The sequence below is a fragment of the Lepisosteus oculatus genome, chromosome 9 (assembly GCF_040954835.1).
Source record: "Lepisosteus oculatus isolate fLepOcu1 chromosome 9, fLepOcu1.hap2, whole genome shotgun sequence".
Lineage (NCBI taxonomy): Eukaryota > Metazoa > Chordata > Actinopteri > Semionotiformes > Lepisosteidae > Lepisosteus > Lepisosteus oculatus.
The window spans coordinates 35178396-35199516 of NC_090704.1; the positions used below are offsets into that span (position 1 = coordinate 35178396).

At 38.1% G+C, this 21121-nt stretch overlaps 1 protein-coding gene across 1 annotated transcript in view; it reads right to left on the bottom strand.

The window, feature by feature from the left end:
* Positions 1-21121, bottom strand: part of tmem104 (transmembrane protein 104) — a 99624-nt gene that overhangs the window by 12990 nt on the left and 65513 nt on the right. Inside the window, exon 9 of the mRNA XM_015356330.2 lies at positions 18501-18594. Within this exon, the coding sequence (XP_015211816.1) occupies positions 18501-18594 (94 nt within the window). The remainder of the gene's footprint in view (positions 1-18500; positions 18595-21121) is intronic.

The following is a 21121-nucleotide window of genomic DNA, read 5'->3' on the forward strand; positions in this document are numbered from 1 at the left end:
AGAGTGGTATAGAATTACAGAGTATCTCTTGTGTCACTGAAGTATTAGAGCGCACTATATCATAGTACGTAGGCTGCGTATTCGACACGTATTAAAATACAAAATATGAAAACCCGTCCCGATTTTTCAGCGCACACAACACAGTTCCAGGGTCATTTGGCGTACCACTTGGCGGCACTCCAAGTACCACTGCCGGTACGCGTACCACAGTTTGAGAACCACTGCTCTAAATAATATGGGATAATGAGGCAATAAACACATTTGGGCTCTAAGAAACTGAACTTAATGGACATGTTAGAATAACAATATGTTTTACAAAGTGGGAGCAGATTTCAGATAGGACACACTTAAATCGAAATCGAAAATCGAAAATCCAACAATTCATGTTAAATACAAAAACTGATTTAAATTAAGGCTTATTATATTACTAGCTTTTTTTTGTTGGTGTACAAGTGTGTCAAATTATAAAGTTGATTTAATAATTAATAATGCAGAACTAATGAAACAAGGCAACGCTTATTGAGTCTCCTGTAATAAAACAGTCTGGAACATCCACAGTTAGTTCTTAACTAATTCATTAGATTAGGTTTATATTTCCCTGGACCCCTTAAGAAAGAGTTTCAAAATACATGGGATAATACTGTACAGCATTGGGACCACTCTCTCCCTGTTTCTGGATACAGACTTATGCATTTCTGAGCTCAGCCTTTGATTACTTGAAAAAAAGAGATAGGCCTACTTTTTCAAGGTATCCTGGATTAATCTGGAATTCCTGATGAGTACAAGCTCAAAATCCAATGCCCTTTCTAAGTTCTGCAGAACTCCTTCCTAGCTGTCGGAATCTGGTGCAAACATTTATCCATAATAATTAGAAAAAAAGATTATTCTTTCCAACAGGCATTTTTATCTTCACCAACTGTATGCTTAAATCAATTGGTACAGCAGCTCCATTATTTTAACTCGCCATGAAAATTAAAGATGTGGTCAAGAATGAAGCTGGCTTAGGTTTGATTTATCTCCTGAAACTTTGTAGATAGGCACACTATGAAACTACAGAGTTACGTACTGATTTGTCCCCTCATAAATCATTTTAAGCAAAGTACTGCTACTTTTTGTCAATGAACACTGCTAAAGAGGTGGCAGATGAGATGCCACTGGCAACAGAGAAAAAAAAGCTGGTATTTGGAGAAAGGAAACTCAGCCAGAAGCTGAAAAAAACAACTGCAACACTTTGAAGAGAGTAGCTCAAAATCAACATCAATAATTAAGGCCTTTGTTAATGCATATTGAGCAGATATTGACCATGCCTTATGAAGTGACAGTCCCTGGGTATCTACAGTATGTGCAAAAAATGTATTCCTTTTCCAAACAAGCAAACATTCCAATTAAAGAGATCAGAGGCAAAAGCTGTAGGTTACCGGTGTTAAAAGGGAAAATTATTTGGTTTTCTTACAGAAATACAGACAAATTAGCTTAAGGCTTTTTATATATGATCAGGAATGAAAAAGGAAGGTTTGGATATGTAGTGAGAAATAATTTCTTCTTGCATGGTTAGGCGATATTCTTCCCCACTTGTAACGGCTGCAGATGCCATAAAAATCATTCCATGTCCTAGTGAAACAAGATGTCTTCTACATGTCAACTCCCGTCAATTTCCTGAAGGCTGAGTAATCCACAACACCTTCCAAAAACAATAACAGTATTTACTGCTTGAAGTCTTTGGTCAGGGGTGTCAATCTCTATAATTACTTTATAAGGCTATTAAATTGGACATTTTCATAGCCACTTACAGTTGGTGTAAAAAATGCACAATAGACAAGGCATTTATATGACCATAATCTGGGATTTGGGAAGAAAGAATGTCAATAAAACTATAAGTCTCCATTAGTAACTCAGTGCTTATGTAGAAACATTTGCTAGAAACACTACTACACTGTAGAAATTGACCTAAATAGAGTTACAATTGACCATTCTTGGCCTAAATGTTTTCTAGTGTGAGCAAGACATATTTTAATGTATTTTTGATGTCACAGATGATAAACAAAACATACTAACAACTAAAAATATAGAGGACACAAGAGAAGCGTATTCATACACACTATGCTTCTGTCAATGCTTCTGTAAATCTAATTTGGTATTAATGGTAGCGCCAGTTTAGTTTTCTGACCTTTTTAAAAGTGTGTTTACTTAAGCTGCAGTAAAGCCACTTTTAGGAGACAGTTCTCTTTCTGAATTAGGATAGGTTTAAATCAAGATGTACATTCACCAATCACACAAGTCTGACATCATTAAACAAAGGCTTTTCTGTGCCTGACTTTTGTGCCAACTCCAAAAATGAAGAATTACTAAACTGATGGTAGTGACAATGAAAACATTAACACTGCTTCCAAATAACTGGTTGCCTGCTGTCTTTTTGGAACATAAGAGAGGTACAGTAAAAAAACAAGAACAACAGGAAGCAGCAATTTGGCCCATCTGACTAGGTTGGTACTTCGTAACTTACTGATCCAATGTACTAACTAGCAAAGAGGCCAGATGGGCAGTATGGCCTCATCTAATTGTTCTGGACTCCTGTAGGTGCTTTAGTATTTCTTTACTATGTTTGTTTCACCAAGGCTATGGACTGCTTGCCTTTTGTGAATTGTTTCATAAATCATAAGAATGTTAAAGACAAGTGGAGGGCAATAAACCCATTGTGCTCACATGATTGCAAGTTGCTTACTTGTCCAAGAAACTGACCTGGCTTTTAATGGAAGGTTTTCAGGCAATTGGCTTCAACAACATGACTGTGCAGCTTGATCCAGGTCCCTAACCAGCCTTTGTGTAAAAAAAGCAGACATGTAGACAGAATCGAAAATGTGGTGTTAGTGGTGCTCTGTACAACTTTAACATTTGTATAACCTTTCAATGAAATGTTCCATTTTTCTTCATGTACTCCAGTATTCTGTAGGCTTCTATAATTGCTTGGAAGATATTGTTTGGAAGCTGATAATGATGACTTAGTATAAAGTATTTTTATGATATTATAAAATGAATTTTATTTATGCTCTACAGCTAAAAAGTTTTTCTTTACCTTTCAGCATGAAATTAGTGTTTGTCTGCGAATGCTAATGCAGCTGCCTGCTCAAACTTAATTTTATTTATGCTACTTAAAACTCTTAACAGAATAACACTTTTAACTCCGTAGTATTTTTTTTCTAAAACACTCTTTTAGGTTTGACAGATTTAAGAATTATCATCAACTTTCCACTCATTTCTGAATTTCAGAAATTTTGGATTCTGGACTTTAAGCAAAAATTTAGGCCAGAACTCAGTGCTAAATAATGTTTATTCTGAGCATACTGTAAGTCAGGTACTGTGCGATTACCACCTACATCTAACCATAATAATTAAGATATTAATATGGAAACAACTGCTTAAGCAGGTTCAGCTGTGTTTGTGAAATATTTGAATATCAATATCCCTTCAAAAGTACAAATGTTTCAAACCAAAGAAGCCATGAGAGCAGAAAACAGTTAAAAAAGTTATAATCAAGCAAAGTATTTCAATTAAAAGGTTCAAGCTCCACAAGAAAGAAAAGACATTTAACATTTAACAGAGAACAGTAAGCATACAAATCCTCCAGGTCTAGAGATCCCAATTGATCTCTTCACTACTTCACTTTTTTTACTAAAATGGCTAAAAATCTAGCCCATATTTCTTCAAACATACAGTATACAAGTACAGTACTGTATATTAACCCCACCCACCACAGCTGGATATGATGTCTACTGTATAAAGACGAGTGCGACAACATTACTGAACCTTAAGAAGGGATTTGTTTTTTCTCAGGCCCTGAAATCAATTTGCCAGTGGATAATGGTAATAAATTGCCTCTCAAACCTTGCACACCCTTGCCGTGGTGCCAAAGGCAAATGCTGATGATTGATACTGGATTACGGAGTGCAGTCTTTTTTTTAAAACATTCTGCTATGTCTTCCCTACTCCAGCTACTCAATAAAAATTAAAAAGCCAAGTCATGAACCACCTCACTTCACCTTGTCAAAATTTCTCTATAGTTTCAACACTAAGAGCAGAGGACAGGACAGTGTCTCCTGTACCAAGAATTTAAATTAGTATGCAATGGAATTTAAGAGCTGTGAACAGTATTCAATCTTCTTCAGGGAACCACTGTGCCTACAAACTGCAGACTGGCTACTCTTGTAACAATAATCACCAGTTACTTTCAAAGTAGTCACCCAAGTGCAACCAGCTCTTGAATACAGGAAATGTTTGTTTTGTTGCTTTCTCAAAAAAAGGAAATTTGGCCCAAGTTTGCTATTATCGATGTTTCTGACTAATTTTAAGTCATTTGGGTAGCTTTCTGAACACAGAGTTTTAAGGCAAGGTTTTAGATACATGTTCTGGAGGTGCCCAAGTTAGGGTTAGGGTTTTGACAACACCTACTGTACACATTTTGTGATGTACTGTATGTGCTGTGGTTTAGGATGCATTTAAAATGCAGGAAAATAGTTAGTTTGTTGTTTTCTCAAAAAAAAGTCTGTTAATCAAAAATGGTCAAAAATCAAAAGTTTCAAAAGACACTTTCTACATGCTAAACTCTCTTTAAATGAAAAAAACTTACAAAACTTAATAATGATGCATTTTGCATCGAACTATCTTCTTACACTATAAATGTACCAACTGAAAATTTGGTCTGCTCTCTTTGGTACAGTAATTACCACTGTCTCGGGTATTGCTGGTTAATTAGCTAAGCCTATTTAACTTTCAGAAGAGTGTACCTGGAGACAATAAGCAGGGCAGTTCTTCAGCTGAAAATCTGTTCTCCTGTGCCTCAGTAGAGCCGATCCTCTCTTTTCCAATCTGTTCATGATGTTTCACGGTTTTTGATCAACTGTATAAATCCATTTGAAACAATATTAAATATTAAAAGTTTTTTATAACTCTCAATAATAAAAAGCACCAAAGTGAAATATTTACAGAATACAGAAGTATATTCCACTAATGTATGCTATGCTAAAAAATCTATTACTGCTCAAAATGTTATGTTGTAATATGGTGCCAATTGGTCAATTATGTTTTTGTACTGTAGGGTGATAAATCCCTTCAGTGAAGAGATGCTGCTTACAAAAATTTTGAAACTAGTGTATCTAAACTGCACCAGCAGCAAACCTCATGGAAACACCTACCATACAATAGCAGGAGGCAAGAAAAACATATAAAGTCATGGGACATTGGAGAAGATATCAACTACTTCTCGGGGGTTTCAATTCTACATAAACTGAAAGAAGAAAACAAGAAAAATAGGCAGGAAACCTTATATGTCTATTGAGAAGCATTTTACATTATTCTACAAGAGCATTTTACATGGCTCAGACATCACTCAACCTAAATGCCAATAGAAGATTCCAACAGCTGATGCAAAATTAATGTGTCTTTATTATTTGTGACCAAAAACTGAACAATTAGGCTGAAAAACCTATTTATTATTTATTATATATATTTATTAAACCTATTATGTTATGTATTTTAATGCTTATTATTTCATTTATTCTCCATTTAGTACAGTACATATCTTCACCAAATGTAACAAACCAAAAGTGTATAATGAAAGGCTTCATAACTTCAGATACAGTCTCGCTCAGTTAGAAGTTAATTTGATGCTTATTTAGGCATTAGTGGCATGAGCTTATGCAGAACTGTCTCTATCATCTGAACCAAAGGGACTGTGTTGCATAATGGTGTTGGCTTTCTCTCTAGGTTCGGAGAGTGAGAAGACAGGAGCTCAGCCCTGACGGATCAGCACTGACAGATGCTGTGCCAGAGAGGTTGTACAGCAGTTGGGGCTCATGAAGGAGACAGAGCTCAAGAGACCAGTCCATAGCAGATCAGGCCATGAGATCTGACACGGGCCTGCACCCAAGCAAAAGGCAACAAGGAGCTTTTTCCCCCCTTTGACTCCTATTGATTGTGTGGGGGGAGGCAGTGGGGGGTCTTGGAGCAGGAAATGTTACAATTGCTTGAATTAGTTGTTGTTTAAAGGGATGTACTAATAAGATAAATGCCTCGTCTAAGTAAAGGAAGCAAAAACCCCTTCAGAAGCATACAGCTCTGCTGCTGTCACACTGAGCAAGTTTCTGAATATCTCTCATGCTCCAGCCACTGGATAAGATGTTAAACTGATGTCCCAGAGGAGGAGACAATGCTGACACAGTTGCTGATGCATGTAGTCTTTGTAAGTCACTTTTCATGAAAAATGCATTCTACAACCACCTTCTAATTATAATTCTAAACATGAAGGCTATTTACCAATTATCTCAATTAGTTTGATGATGGAGAAATGTTATCCATCTCTCTAATTTACTACAGTTAAAGTTTGTAAAGTGTACCGACACCACAGGGAGCATCAAACAGCAGGGTGGAGTGTACTAAAGCACTAGACTAATTTACATTTGGAATAGCATTTCGGTAATTTGGGAAATTAGGTTATGAAGTTCCTGCAGCTATTGCCCCCTGACCTGAGCAATATGCATGACAGAACGTAAGATGCAGATGTTTATTGTGCCGTTAATTGGGGTTAATTGTGGACAGACGGTGGGAGGAAGACTCAAGGACATCACAGGCCCACCGGTGATGGGACTGGTTACAGTGGGTCAGTGCTGTGATAATTGGGGTGAGGACGCTGTACCACGATGGCGAGATCCAACAGTCCCTGCCTGTCCTCTTGCAAGATGAAGGGTGCCACGAGTGACTGGGGGGTTAAGTGAGAGCTGCCGCCTCTGTCAGGACACCATGACAGTTTGAAGATGCCACTCTGACCATAGCCATCACACTGAGGGGATTAATACGTGCACCAATGCATAGCATACATGAGAGACTAGGAGCCACAGTGTGATCCGATGAGTCCTCAGTATCTCCTGAAGAAATAAAACAGATATGAGAGCACAGGAGCTGGTAACCATGCTGTGTTCAGTGCTTAACTGGTGCAGTCACTAGGACTTGTCATCTGTTAAAATGTAAGGAAGGTTATGGGGGCAACAGAGGAAACCAAGCACCCAAAGGAAACCCACTCATGCACAGGGCCACAGGGACCCAGCTCTAACCACTGCACCACCATGCCGTTAAGCAAGAAGGCTATAATTAGTTTAAATTATTTTATATTTTTCCATTTAAGAGTAAAACTTAAAACTTAAATCTTACCTGACAATGTGGAAGTCTCTGCCTACATTTACTTACTGAATATATCACCAGTATTGTAAGTGTTACGATTATGTTTTTGTTCTAGAGCTTCTGTTTTGTAGCTCAGTAAATCAGGTCATATCTTACCAATGGTTAAACATATAAACTCATTTTTAGGGGGTGTAGAGAAAACAATTCTCCATTGGATGTATTTACTTAGACAAAATCATCAAAATTATGTTTTAGATAATATTCTTGTTACAAGGGAGGGCGAGCAGATTTAGGACTTGGACTGATGCATTGTGATTGCACCTGCCAATGTCTTGAGTTATTCACAAACTGCTGCTATCCATCAGCAGGAAAACTTGTAGAAGAAATTAAACTTATCTAGCAACTTAAAGTACAACAGATGAAAAAAAGAGAATGTCTATTTTTCTGTGCTTTGTAAAGGCATTGAAGAAATCCCCTTTGGCGATAAAGCTCACCCATTCTTTTGATCAATGATAGCATTTCACCCACACACAGCAGCAACAGTCCACTGTAATCTTATTGTATCTTAACGGAGGCCGTGTGAGTCTTCTTGCAAAGCTGTGGAAATGCAAGCTTACAATTCATTAGGGATTTTCGGGTTCTACGCAGAAAGCAGCAGACAGGAACCTAAAGGTATTTTGCTCTTCACGGCTGGATACGTCGCTTCATTAAATTGTTCAAGCTGAGCTTTAAGTAACTACATAATACCTAAATGGAGTACAGGTTTGCACAGCCAAGGATAAAGTTCAAGTCTATGCTGGCCTCTTTTGGTTGTTCTTTGCAAATTAAGGAACCCACTCATGGGAGTAAAGATGAACTCAAAGAGGGGGAGGGGAAGAACAAAATGTCGTTGTCATCAATGTCACCATGCACTCTACTGGTACTAAAAGTAATATCACACCATCAATAAAGTAAAACGCTACTTAAGACACTTCTTTCATGTGCATCCAGGTTTAACGCTAGAGCTGCTAAAGGTAAAATAGCTTACAGGCTGGTTATAACTAGAACTGGCTGGTTGGTCATTTTTAGAGTTGCACGCATGTGAACTAAAACTGTTATTACGCCATTATCTGTGGCTATTAAGAATGCCTTGCATAGCACAATTACATGTAAAAATTCATTTTTTTGTCTGTCAGTTTTCACTGCCAATGTAATCATTGGACAATTATCTAAGTTTGTCTTACTTTTCGCTCCAGGTTGCTTTAGTAATACCTGCAAAAAATGTTGTAAAATAAGACACTCTCTTGGTCTGTCTATGTTCCACAACATTAAAACAAAGGTTCCCTACAATACTAATTAAACACTTTCAATGGTACTGCCCCACAAAACTAAAACTTTATATTTCTCTGGAACTAGGGGGGAAATATTTTATTTCAGCTTTCCTCAGTACAATATGGTTTCCAATACCTAACAGAAATTTAAACTACCTGAATTAATTTTCTGTTTGCAAACTACAGACAAGCATGTAAGTGACTTTTACTTTGCATTTCTTGTAATTTACATTTGCCAGGAAAAAAGCCACTTTTATGAGCTCACGTGTGTATGAATTTCTGTCCTGTGTAAATCAGACCACAGATTTTATCTAAACCCACGAAACCACCTGTTTTACATTCCTTGGATGTTTCCAGGATATAAAGAACACTCCTCCCCTCGTCAGTGGGTTTACCCCTTTGTAGCATGACTCTGTCAGATCTCAGACGTCAAGCAAAGTAAGTCTGGGCCTTTTTGTGCTGTAGAGGTTGCTGTCCTCCAGATCAAGGTCCTGGCTAGTTGATCATGACCTGTCACCTTTGGCACTTTTTTTTAAAATGCAGGTGTCCTAATCCTGATTTACTAGATCAATTCCACTCAGGACTTGAACAATCTGGCCTCCCTTAAGAACCCCCTTAATTTATTTGGTGAAACAATTGTCCCATCTTTACCTGATCTGCTGTGTAGGACTATAGATGCAAAATGGCTGCTCCTATATTTAAAGATTTTTTAATCTTTTTGGAGGACAAGCTCTATGCAAGGAATAATTCTTATTATTGGTTGCTATATTATACAATTGTCTGTCTCACACAGGAAGCACTGACAAACACTTTTGATTAACAAGGTAAGATGTGTTTTTCCACAGCTATCACCGAAGATTTCCACACAGATTTCCTTATACTGGGAATTCATGGCTAAATGGATCGTTCTGTAAAAAGGCTGTAGTAAATCTTAGTAAGGTTTAATGTTAATGTTCAAAAAACCTAATCTTTCAAACTGGTTACTTCTGCCATCACCTTTCTCCCTGTCCCCTCCACCTCTAGTGATACGAGTGCAAACTGAAAACTACTCTCAGGTACTGATTCAGTGCTCATTTCAAATCCTCTGCCTCAAAACTGTGTACTCCCACATCAGAAAGTGTAGAAACAAGGAAGATCCACTGTGCTCCGCCCCAGAACTAGTGCCCTATTAGCAGTATGAAGGGGAGGTGTTGCTGCTGCCTGTTTATTTGCAAGCGAAGAGCTTTTCAGAAATGAACTGACAAAGCCCAAAAACAAAATTGTTTTCATCCAGAAAGATGTCAGATCGTTCTTTTTAAAATTTGTGTGTGCCTTACGACAGGAAACTTGCACTAATTTGCCTTACTTTTATGAGCTCGGGAAATGATCCAAAGCCTGATTATGATTATTGTTATGTTACAGCTCCTCAGTGTGATGGATGGCTATTCCTGAAATGTGTGGTTGTGTGACTGATGAACAGGGTTTTACGTGCTCTCAAACAGGCTGGCCGGATTTTTTTTTCCATTGCAGCACATTTACAAGGCGCTGTGTAAATCAATAAAATATTGTTGCAGCAAAAAAAACAACAACAACTCTGGTTCCACTTCTTGTTCAGTCTCTGAGTTGTATGCTGGCACAACCAGATCTAAACACACTTCATTACTGCAAACCAGTGGATTGCTTTTTCATTCATTAATATTAATAAGATGTCACTTGCACGCTAATTATATGGTGATTAGATGCTGATTAAGGTGCATGGAATGATTACTTACTACTCTGAATGTTAAGCTTCCACAAACAGCAAGGCTATTTATATGCTGTATCGAATTTTAATGAGACACTTATTGTGCATGGGCACCAACACTCCATTTAGACTACCTATGATTGTTTTTTTTTTTTATTCAGTTTAAAATACAAATCTCATTTGTATTTCATTTTCTATAAGTATTTTTTACTTCAGATTACTGAATATCTAAGAAGAACTGTGTTGCAAAGAAGAAAATAAAACATCCAAAGTTTGAATTTATGTAGATACTTCTGTCACATTTGTGTGGAGGTCATAAAGGATCTATTTTATGATTCATTCAAACAGACAAGTAGACAATATTCCCTAGTCATGGGCAGCAAAAACCATTCCAATGGCCTAGAACTGTGGAGATAGCAGTGCCTGAAGGGGTGTTGTTTCTGGATGTAACAATGACTTGTGTTAAAGGCAGCCAATTCCGGTGGCTTTAAAAGTAGATTAATTAAAATATATACATCTTTGTATTCCAGTTTAAATTTCCCCCAGTCCTAAATCAGTCTTGTATAAAATCCTTTTTCTTGTGTCAGTTTTTCTTCCTACCAGCTCTGAATGGTGAGCTCCTGGGATCAGAGGCAAACCTGTGGCCAGCTGGATAAAACACTATGTTCACTCTCTTCATTTTTCCCTTCAGTGCTCCTTTGGTTAAAGGTTGTTGTACAAAATAGTTCAACACATTTAGGTCAATAGCCTACTTCTGAGAAAAAGGTAAGTGTTATATTTAATTCTTCAGACTCTTAATACTTACAGTGATTTAAGCAACCAATCCCTGAGCTCTATAAAGGTACTGCTCTGAAAAGGATATGGATTCCTGGGAATAAAGTGATGGGTTTTCATCTAATTCATGCTATGGAACATATGCAAATCTTTCACTGTCTTTCTACTAAAGAATTAAACATGAAACTTACTAACTAATTAAATAATAAACCGATAAACAATTAACTTAAGAATTCCTGATTTCATTTTTTTGGTCTGTTTTAAATAGTTGTTGAACATGGTTTTGCACAACTGTAAAAACAGAACTTGAACCACACTATTTTTGGTTAAATTAACCCTGCACATTGCCCTGACACATCAGTAAGAAGATAAAGAGAGAAAGAATGGCTCTGAAGAATACAAATTTTGAAGGGAGAGATTCCAGTGCCAGTAAGGAAAAAAAGCCATGTTATAGCCAGACAGCATCTTTAATCTATGGCGCACACAGAGCTAAGTATTCTTTAAATTAATTAAGACTGGCACATTAATTTGGCTAGAACTGTGATTACCACTGTCAGCTTCAACTGCTCCTCAAGATTGCTCATTTCAATTCAAATACCTCTTTCCTCTATTTCAATGCATCACTCCTGAGACCTTAACATTCAATGGCTATTCTCCTCCCAGCTAGTCTAAAAATAAAGTCAATCAGTTTGCTTCTTAGTCAGACTTGCAAGCAGACTTGCACTTGAATTGCAAACTTCTACATGCAAGCAAGCTGTCCCCCTTTTAAGGCTTTACTGTGCTGGAATTGAACAGGTTGGCATGTTGGCGTACATTTTAGCTTTGGTCTCTCTCAACACTGGGGCCCTGGATTCAATTCCAGACCTGGTTTCTGCAGGCAGCTTGTATGTGCTCCCCGTGTTTGGGCAGGTTTCCTCCAGGTGCTCCAATTTCCTCCTACAGTCCAAACACATACTGGTAGGTTAATTGGATTCTGAAAAAAACTGTCCCTGGTGTGAGTCCGTGTGCGTCTGTGTCTGGTGTAAGTGTGTGTACAGTATATCTGTGTTTGTGTCCGTGTGTGCCCTGCGATGGACTGGTGTCCAGGCTGTACCCTGAGTTGCCTCCAATGCTTAGGCTCCAGCTCCTCCACGATCCAGTACTTGCCTGTAGCTTCCTGTTTTTCAGAGGCGTCCTGATTCTTAACCACAATCACTCACTGGGCTTAAAATCTTCAGCTTGTGGGGTCTGTCAAAGCTTTTAAAATCTGAGCTTTAGTCAGGTAAAACATTTTGGTGACTTGTTTCATTTACCATGACCAACAGTGGAAAAGAAACAGATACAGTACCACTGTTTTGGGAACCCAACTAATGGGCACATGCCAAAAAAGCATTTCATAACTGTGTTGAAACTAAACTAATGAAATGAAACTAAAAAAAAAAGCGCTGTGCACTGGCTATTAAACAAATGTGTCCAATATAAAAAACAGCAATTTCCAGGTAATAAGCAAAGTAAAAGACGGGTGACCAATTGCAGTAAGAGAATCCCCATAGGGGTTTTGTGCTGTCTTGCTCTTTTGGAACTTTAGGCAACATTAATATTGTTTCACAAGTGAAATAAAAGTGCTCTGTTTGAAGGTCAAGATTAGACAGATACCTCCCTTTTCCATTTGGGAACTATGCACATTCCTAATCACAATAGCTGTAAGGCCTAAGCTGAGGAATTGAAAAATGAGATCCTCACACATGTAGCAGGGAAACCAGGAAAGGGAAGTAATATAACATACACAACACACCCTCACCCAGAAAAAAAATCTTGTTCTCTTATGCTTCTAGAACTAAAGAACTTCATCAAAGTGTCATGAGGCCAGACTCTTTTCATTATCTATAAAAGCTTTTCTTTTTCACTGTACCATCAGCTGAAGCACAGTGATTTGTCTTGTGAAGACATATTACAGTACTTTGACTAGAAAGAACAATATTGAAGAAGTTATAAAGCAGTCATCATAAGCATAAGCAGAAAAAAAAGATGCGCAAAATTCAAATTGACCAACGGATCAAAAATTCAAAAAAACATAACATAACTTAAAATCTTAACATAATATCAAATGTTAGAATAAGCCACAGAAGAGAAAAAAAGTCTTGAGTCTTGGTTTAATAACACATAAAGAGAGTTTTAATAGCTTTGTGAAGAGAGTCTTCTGGTTCTTTATGCTTCCAACATAATGCTCCATTACTCACAAAGTGCAGTTTTGTTTTCTGGAACAGGGAGGAATCCAGAGCTCATAAAACATAAATTTATTGACACAGTATAGCTAACAAATAAGTTTGCCATGAAGGAATGAGAGAAAACCTTTAAACCTTTGCAAGTCAGCAATGGAATTTTAAAGCGAACATTTATCAGGTGAGCTTTTTATTAAATCCCAAAGAGGAGTTATGTATTAACAGAATTTTCAATTTTATACTGACAACCGCCCATTGAGAACTTGCACAGACATGTCAATAGATCAAGTATTTACAGAAGTCATCGAGCTTTGTGTAAGAACTGAGGATCTGCCTCAATATAAACACACAGATCACAATGAAGAGCAGCACAGAATACAGTCTGTCCTTTGAAAGGATTTCCAGGATCCAAAACAAACTTTGGATTTTCTGTGGCTTGTAATGAAAAGTAATGTCATGTCAGTGACTGGTGTGGTGCACAAGCAGATGTTCATGTGAAAATTCAATGTTTACCTACTGAAACTGAATCTTTGAAAGATTCAAAACAGCAAAAAAAATGCAGAACAGCAGAGCAGTGACCCTTCACTTTGGGGAAACCAAAGCTACAATTAACATACCCATATACTGTATATACAAATAGTCCTTGAATCTACAATCTTGCTCCACCGGAGATGCTCTCCTAGATGTTTTATGAGTGGCTTTAATCATAATCATGGCATAAAAGAATATTACACTGCACACAATGATTGGCTAAAATATGTCTTGAAGTACTCAGCTGGACCAAAAAAAAAACAAAAGACAGGCTTGGTATCCCTATTCAAGAAGGCTCAACATTACTGTAGTCTAGTAGCATTCAAATGTGGAGAGAGCATTAAGTCAGAAATTCTTCTCTACAGCAAATGGCAAATGTTGGGGCCTTCTGTTCCTGGATCGTGTTCTTAAACATTATCATCTACTAGAATGAAACTGCTAGAACATTCAAAACCCAAAAGAAAGCTCCACATATCACATCTAAAGGGGCATATCAATGTGATTCAACACAAGAAAAGATACATCTATCATCCATTAGTGATTGAACTGCTGTGCAGTTTCTAGTACATTCACAGAACTGCAAAAGTGGAATCTGAACAACTTATCCAGAGAGGAATTGAACACGCTCTTTCCTTCATTATTTGTGAGAGAAAACTCATTTATCCCTCTGGTATTCAAGAAATTAAATTTCTTTTGAAACAATGCTTTCTTTTTTGTCCCCCAGCTTTTATTCCCAGCTTCAATGAAAAGTGGGCAATTTATCCCAGTCCATGAGCCTGTGTCACCCGCCGCACTGCAGAAACAAAGAGATAGTGTGCAGGCCATTTAGAATCATTAGCCAAGGCCACATTGGCAGGGAGATGTGACATGCCAAATCCATCACAGGAAGACTGAGTACAATGCAGACACTTGGTAGAAATGTCTGGAACCGTGGGAGAAATTAAAAAAAAGAAAAGATGTGAGCGTTCAGGAGTGTTGGGGCAGGCTATAATGATGGCGGAGGGTTATTTTTGGAGGCTTCCTGTGAGTGACAGCCCAATCAAGGCAGGGACAGGTGTCATAGCTGTCGTGAGGTGAGGGACGAGTGAAGATCGCAATCGGCTGTGTAGAGCACCAGCCTGGGCTGCCAATGATCAAGTTGGCTTGAGAGGGCAGCTAAGGGACTGGGGACTGGCGAGGGCAGATGGTCGTTCTCTTTTATGCACACCTTTTGAAAAACAGAAGTATTGTAGGCTTTATATTCACTGACTGCAAATGAGTGGAATGGCATTTATAATGCATTTCACCATGAAAAACTGCCTTGTCTGAGGTACTGTTGTTCCAACCTGCCAAGCATTCACTCTGCACACCCCAAGTAAGCCAAACACAAATCACCAACCGCAAAAGGCTGGTCTCCTGGTTTGAGAGGTTTGGACCTTGACATGACCTGAGGGATCAGTGCAATGATTTCATCGGAACATTCTCTCTGAACAAGGGTCTCCTCTTGCCCTGCGAGACCTGCCATCAACCATTCTGCACCATTAAAACTCTCCTGAACAGCAGAACTTAAGTGCAGAAATTCATGCTGGAGAGGGCTGAAAACCCACCCAGTAAATATGAAGTTCATTTCCTTGTTGTCTTTTTTATTACTTTAGGGTTCTGCCAACTACATCTAGAACTGCATTACAGAGATGGGCACTCTTCCAGAAACTAATTGTGGAATAACTTTTAAGAACCCACTTCAGCTTGGTAATTAACTCAGTTTGACACACAATCAAACTGAACAGAACAGAATCTAGGAAATAATGTTGAAGGGTGTTAACAAGTGAGAAATTAATTATGTCCAACCTAAGTTTTAATTAGGTTTTTTTTTTTCAAAATTACTGTAGTAGTAAAACATCCCTGAATGTTTAGTGTAATCCAAATGTGGTGTATCACTTTCAGCCACTTAATCATTTGAAGCAGATATTTTGTAAGGCACTCTGTAGCTGTAGCTGCTGATACAGAGTTCACCCTCAAGGCTTTGTAAATGTTTGCATATCATGTAAAGACATCTTTGAAAGTTTTCTCACATTTTTTAAAGTATTGAAAGCTGATGGGATAAACCCAGATGTTTAAAGCCCTTCTTAAAATCAGTTTCCAGAAAGAGAAACCCAGAACAAACCTTTCTCCCATTCACCATTATATAGTAAGTACAATTACCACCATGTCAGAGCAGGTGGCAGCTCCCTGTATGAGCACTTTCACCACTTTAGATGATGATAACACTGAGCAAGAGAGAAACAGCAGCCTTTCATTTCACACCTTGCTGAGGAAAATTTCAGCTTTCATTAATTTTCACAGAGTTCAGTTTTGTAGATGTTTGAAGAACATCGTTCTGCTAAAGTAGCAATTGGAGACTTTACTACTACATTTGAAAAAAAAAAGAATTTAGACAGTCATGTTCCATTTTATATTGCAGCATGCTCTTGCATTGAAATATCAAAGGTAAAAGACATTCATCACCTTTTGCCACTGATATCCAGCAAGCATTACATCTGTAGTTTCAACAGCATAATTTCAGTGCAAAAGTGCATCTTAAGGCTAGGGTTAAGGTTACCTAGTAGTTGTAGCAAAAGCACAGTCATTCTTCCTTTCTAGAAACCACAGACTTCAGCTGCTCCAAAAATAGAGGACTTATCAGGAACCTACAAAGGGTTGTAGAGGTCTTTAACAGACTGCCAAGCCAGTTCAAGGAACAGCTTGATCAGATTGGTAAGATTGCTCTTCTCAGCTGTCACCTTTACCTCAATGTTCTTATTCACTTTGTGTAATGAACCATTTGTTTACAAGGCACAAGTAGGATCTAAAACTCAGTTTTGTAGAAATAATATTGGCTTTTGCCATTTAGAATCTCAAAATACCAGCACTTTTATTAAAACTGGAGAGGGTGCAGCCTTTTGGCATCATGGTGTGTCACCCAATACAAACTCCTCAGAGGAACCCCACACACCAACTGACTAAAGAAAGCAATACAAGCCTGAGAAACAGTGATCAGATCCTGAGCTAAGCAAGCCAGTGTCCCTGTTCAAAACCATTTTTTAAATTAATTTACATTTTTTATTCATCTGATTGCAAGTTGATCTAAGTGAATAATTAAGGGTCTGATTACAACAAGGTGGGGAAATCTGGAGTGCATGATGAGCAGCCCACAACAGATGCGAATACAGGCACTTGGATGAAAACAGGAACATGTGAGAATGTCCTGTACAATCAAAGCAAATAATGCAGAATGAGCCACTGTCCTCAGTGCTGATTGTAGTAAGTGTCCATTACAGTAAATACAACACATCTGTTTGAGAGTTGACTTACATTTTAGGGGGCATTACTCATTTGCAATCAGTGCACGAGAGAAAGATAAGAGAAGCAACCGACAAGACCCCTCTCGAGGGTGCTTTCTGCAGACAAGATGTGAAAAGCATGCACAAAAATCACAGCGGAATTGGGCTATCTATAAATAGACTGCAGCTCATAATTCAGAGCTTCACTTCAAGGTGATCCAATTATAAACCCGTAAATCTTTTTTTTTTTTTCCCCAAACTTTCAGACGCATTCCAGCTGTGTTTAACCATTAAGGTCACAACAAAAAAATATAGATATTTAAGCCCCTCCCTACTTTTTGGCTCAGCCATTCTTTCTGTCACATGGAGGGAGGTAAAAAAGAATGGTGTTTTAGGATGTATTACGGTATTTTACAAAGGTATTCACCCCATTTCAGCAAAGTCCCATTTTGTTGAATGAAAAATGATAGATATTTTTTTTAATCCAAACTGAATGCCATTTTTAAACAAGTCTACCAGCTTTGCGCACTGGGATGATGCAAAGTCTTTCCACAGATTTTACTGGCTTTATTTATAAGAGAGGGGACTCCTGAGTGGTGCAACCTGTAAAGGTTTTAAGCCTAATCCTTTTTATGACAACCTGTGCCTTGCTATTGTCATTCATCACCCCTCTAAAGAATGTGAGAGTGACTGTAACATCACTGTGTGAAAAGCATGGGCTCCAGTCATAGAAGCTGTGAAGGCATGGGCTAGGCAACTCATCAGGAGATACTTGCAAAGGTAAACCCAATCTGTTTCTTCCGAAGTGCATTTTTGTTTCATCTGGCTTTTTTGCAACTTGTTTTCTTTTCAACCCTTTTGTGAGGCACTGCAAAACTGTTATCCAGCTCATATTCACAGCACTTGCTATATAAACAATGGACTCCAGCATGGATGTCATCAAGTTTTCCCTGTTTTCCCTCCTACCGTCCGGTAAACGGTACCAAAACATTCAATCAAAGACCAAAAGATTATGGGAACAGCTTCTACCTCCAGGCAATAAGACTGCTAAATAGCCAAGCTGCAGTTCCTTCAGCAAATCAAAAATGGCTACATGGACATACAGTTTTCATTGTATTCGCAATACTGCACTACTTAGACATAATGTACAGTACTGCATACACCCTGGACACATAGCAGCTCTATTTATATTGAGTTTTGTCTCAGTTTATTTAATTCAATTTCTATTGCACTTTTATCTATTATTATGTAACCTTATTTTGTAACTTTAATTTTGTGATTTTCACCCCCCCCGGGTGAGCTTGTAGAAAGACATTGCATTGCCAGCAACTACTGTTGTACGCTATATTGTTGTGCATTTGATAAACGTTGATTGATTGATTGATGTCTGCATCAGGGCCTGAAATATGCACAAGACACCGAGATAACAAAAGAGAAGAGCAGGAAAGAACAACTCCTTTTGGGAAGAAATGAAAGCTTATGAAGATCTTACCTATCCACCTCATGAGAGATGTCATGATCTGAAGATACTTGGTTTTCTGAGCATTGAAGAAGGTAAAAGGACCCAAGAGCAAAGTAAAGATGGTCTGTAACAGAGAAAAGAATGGAAATGTATTAAACTTTAGTACCATTGTAGACCTCCAGAGTTCCTGAAAAATCATGTCAATCAGCACTTTAAAATCCCACCTTAAAACATAGTCTTACCAGCATCACAGAAGGAGATCATGCTTCATATAAAGAGCTTTATGATGAAAATTAAGGATTAATGTGCATATACTTTATGAGCCCAAATCTGATAGTTTCCAGAAAAATATTTACTTAAAAGTTTCCAAATCTATCATACAAACTTTCCAAATGTCAGTTTGTTGTTTGTGCAGGTACGGTGCTGCTTTGAGCTGCTGGGAAAATGTTAGCTGCAGGTGCTGAAGAAAAGGCTTTCTCTGACTTTGCACACCGTCAGACACATCATGTACTCAAAAGCGCTTACCCCTGAATTGAATGCATCCTAAAAATGAGCGTAGTGGAAATATAATAAGAGGCATGGTAGGAAAACTGTTCTATTATTAATTAATAGCTTTGGGGAAAAATACTCCTACTTAATGGCTAGCAAAGGAGTGTACATTTGTTATGAATTTACTTTTAAATTATGGGACTTGTCAATGACTTAGATTTTACAGAAAGTCTATTTCAATTTTTAATAGCCAGACCATGTTGGACTTAAACAACCTGGTAACTGGTCATCTCAGTACTTTCAGTAAGTGAGAAATCAAATATTTTGTGCAATATGTTTTGCTTTTTACATGTGATTGCTTTTCTGCTTTTTACTTGTGATTTAAAGCACAAAAAAAGAATCCCAGGGAAGGGGTTCAGTATATACCGTAAGGAAACTCTTCCACCCATCCAACAGGACATACCTACAGAGTGTGATTAGATAAGAAGACTTGGATTGTTCTGTTTTTTTAACAGTAGTATACTGTAGGTGCAGCTAAAAACCTGAAATTGCTGAATTCTATTCACAAATCTGATAATGTAACAGCCACTGCATCACTTCATCCAGTGGATGTTGTGCTCATGCAGTTGAGACTATTAATGATATTTGCTTTATTTATGCAGTTCTGGAGATCTTGCAAGACAATCCAGTCAGAATTACCAAAGGCCCCTGCAATCATGTTTTTTTTCTGTTTATATAAAATTACAGAGCTGTGTTTCCAAGGCACATAAGTACAAACAAATGACAGATGGATAGACACCAAAGAAATGCATTTAATATTTGCTTTGGGCAATGACTTCAGATGCATATAAAAAGCCACTGTCTATTAGACTCATCAGAAGCCAGCTTGAGGGGGACTCCAGTATATGTTGGTTTATTTCCTTGTAGATCTGGACCAGATTCATCTGCTCCTATCATTAATGGAATTGATGTAGTCGGGAAGCCAGCAGCTAGGAAGGCAAAGGACATGTAACCAGTAACAAGGCTAGAAAAGCAATTTCAGTTGAGAGACGTCCAAGACGCAGGTTTTGCCTGGAAAATTTACAAGCAAGCTGATATGTGCTGTCAACGAAGATCCCACCCCTGAATCATCCCTCAAAATAATTAAAATTGACAACAACACCAAGAACATAAGAAAACCCTGAGTGACACTACTGCTGAAGTGCCTGGTGGAGAATAAGATTAGCAAAGACAAATGCCTGTTGCAGTTCAACAGCTGGGGCCTGCTCCTTCAAAACCGTTTCCTGATGTTAAGTCTCAAATTTCTTTTGGTTAATATTGAGAGGTTTCTCACTCTAAGGCCCAAAAAAGGACTGCAAATTAATTTGGACTGTGGATTCTTTTTAATACGAACAAATTCTCACCAAACAATTCTACCAACCAATTAGCAAAGCCATTCTGTATCACGTACATGATACAGCATGGTGCCCTTGAACATTTGAAAAAGCCGAGGCTATATTGCTGTACTTTCCTGCAAGATGTTATTTCTTACAGAAAAAAACAACATAAGAAAGGATTAATCTTAAAATCATTTAACGAAAGAAGAGCAAACTTTTAGTACAGCAGGAATTTGGCTGCACTTTATGGGGTGATGTACTGTATGTGCTGCTGATGATAACAATGCTTATTTTTAGAGGGGATACTGTATGTGAAGCAGACCACTCAAGTTATAATTAGGAATCTTTTTTTCCCTTTCCACAGTCCCAGACAAACACCTCATGCATCAGAGTGAAAGGATCTTTAGGCAAACAGACAGTAGAGAGATTTGGACTATTAAAGAACAGGTGTGATGTGCAAATTAGCATTCCGTCCAGCCAACTGGCAGAGCAGTGGGGCATCGCACCCAGGGTGAGAACATGAAGGCCCTGGAGAAGGTTTGAGGTTTGTAGGGATAATCTGTATGCACTTCCTAAATGTTTTGGGAGATTTTTTGTGGGGAATATGAGGTTATGCCCTCAAGACCACAAGAGGCACAATTTTTCCTCCTGCATCACACCCAGTGCCCTTCAGACAGGTAGTGATCAACCTCTCTTTCTGACAGCTCTCAGACCTGTTCATTTGTGTTCTCCTGGCACTTTCCCAAGTGTTTGATTAATGTCTCCTGTTGTGCTGTGGCTAACTGA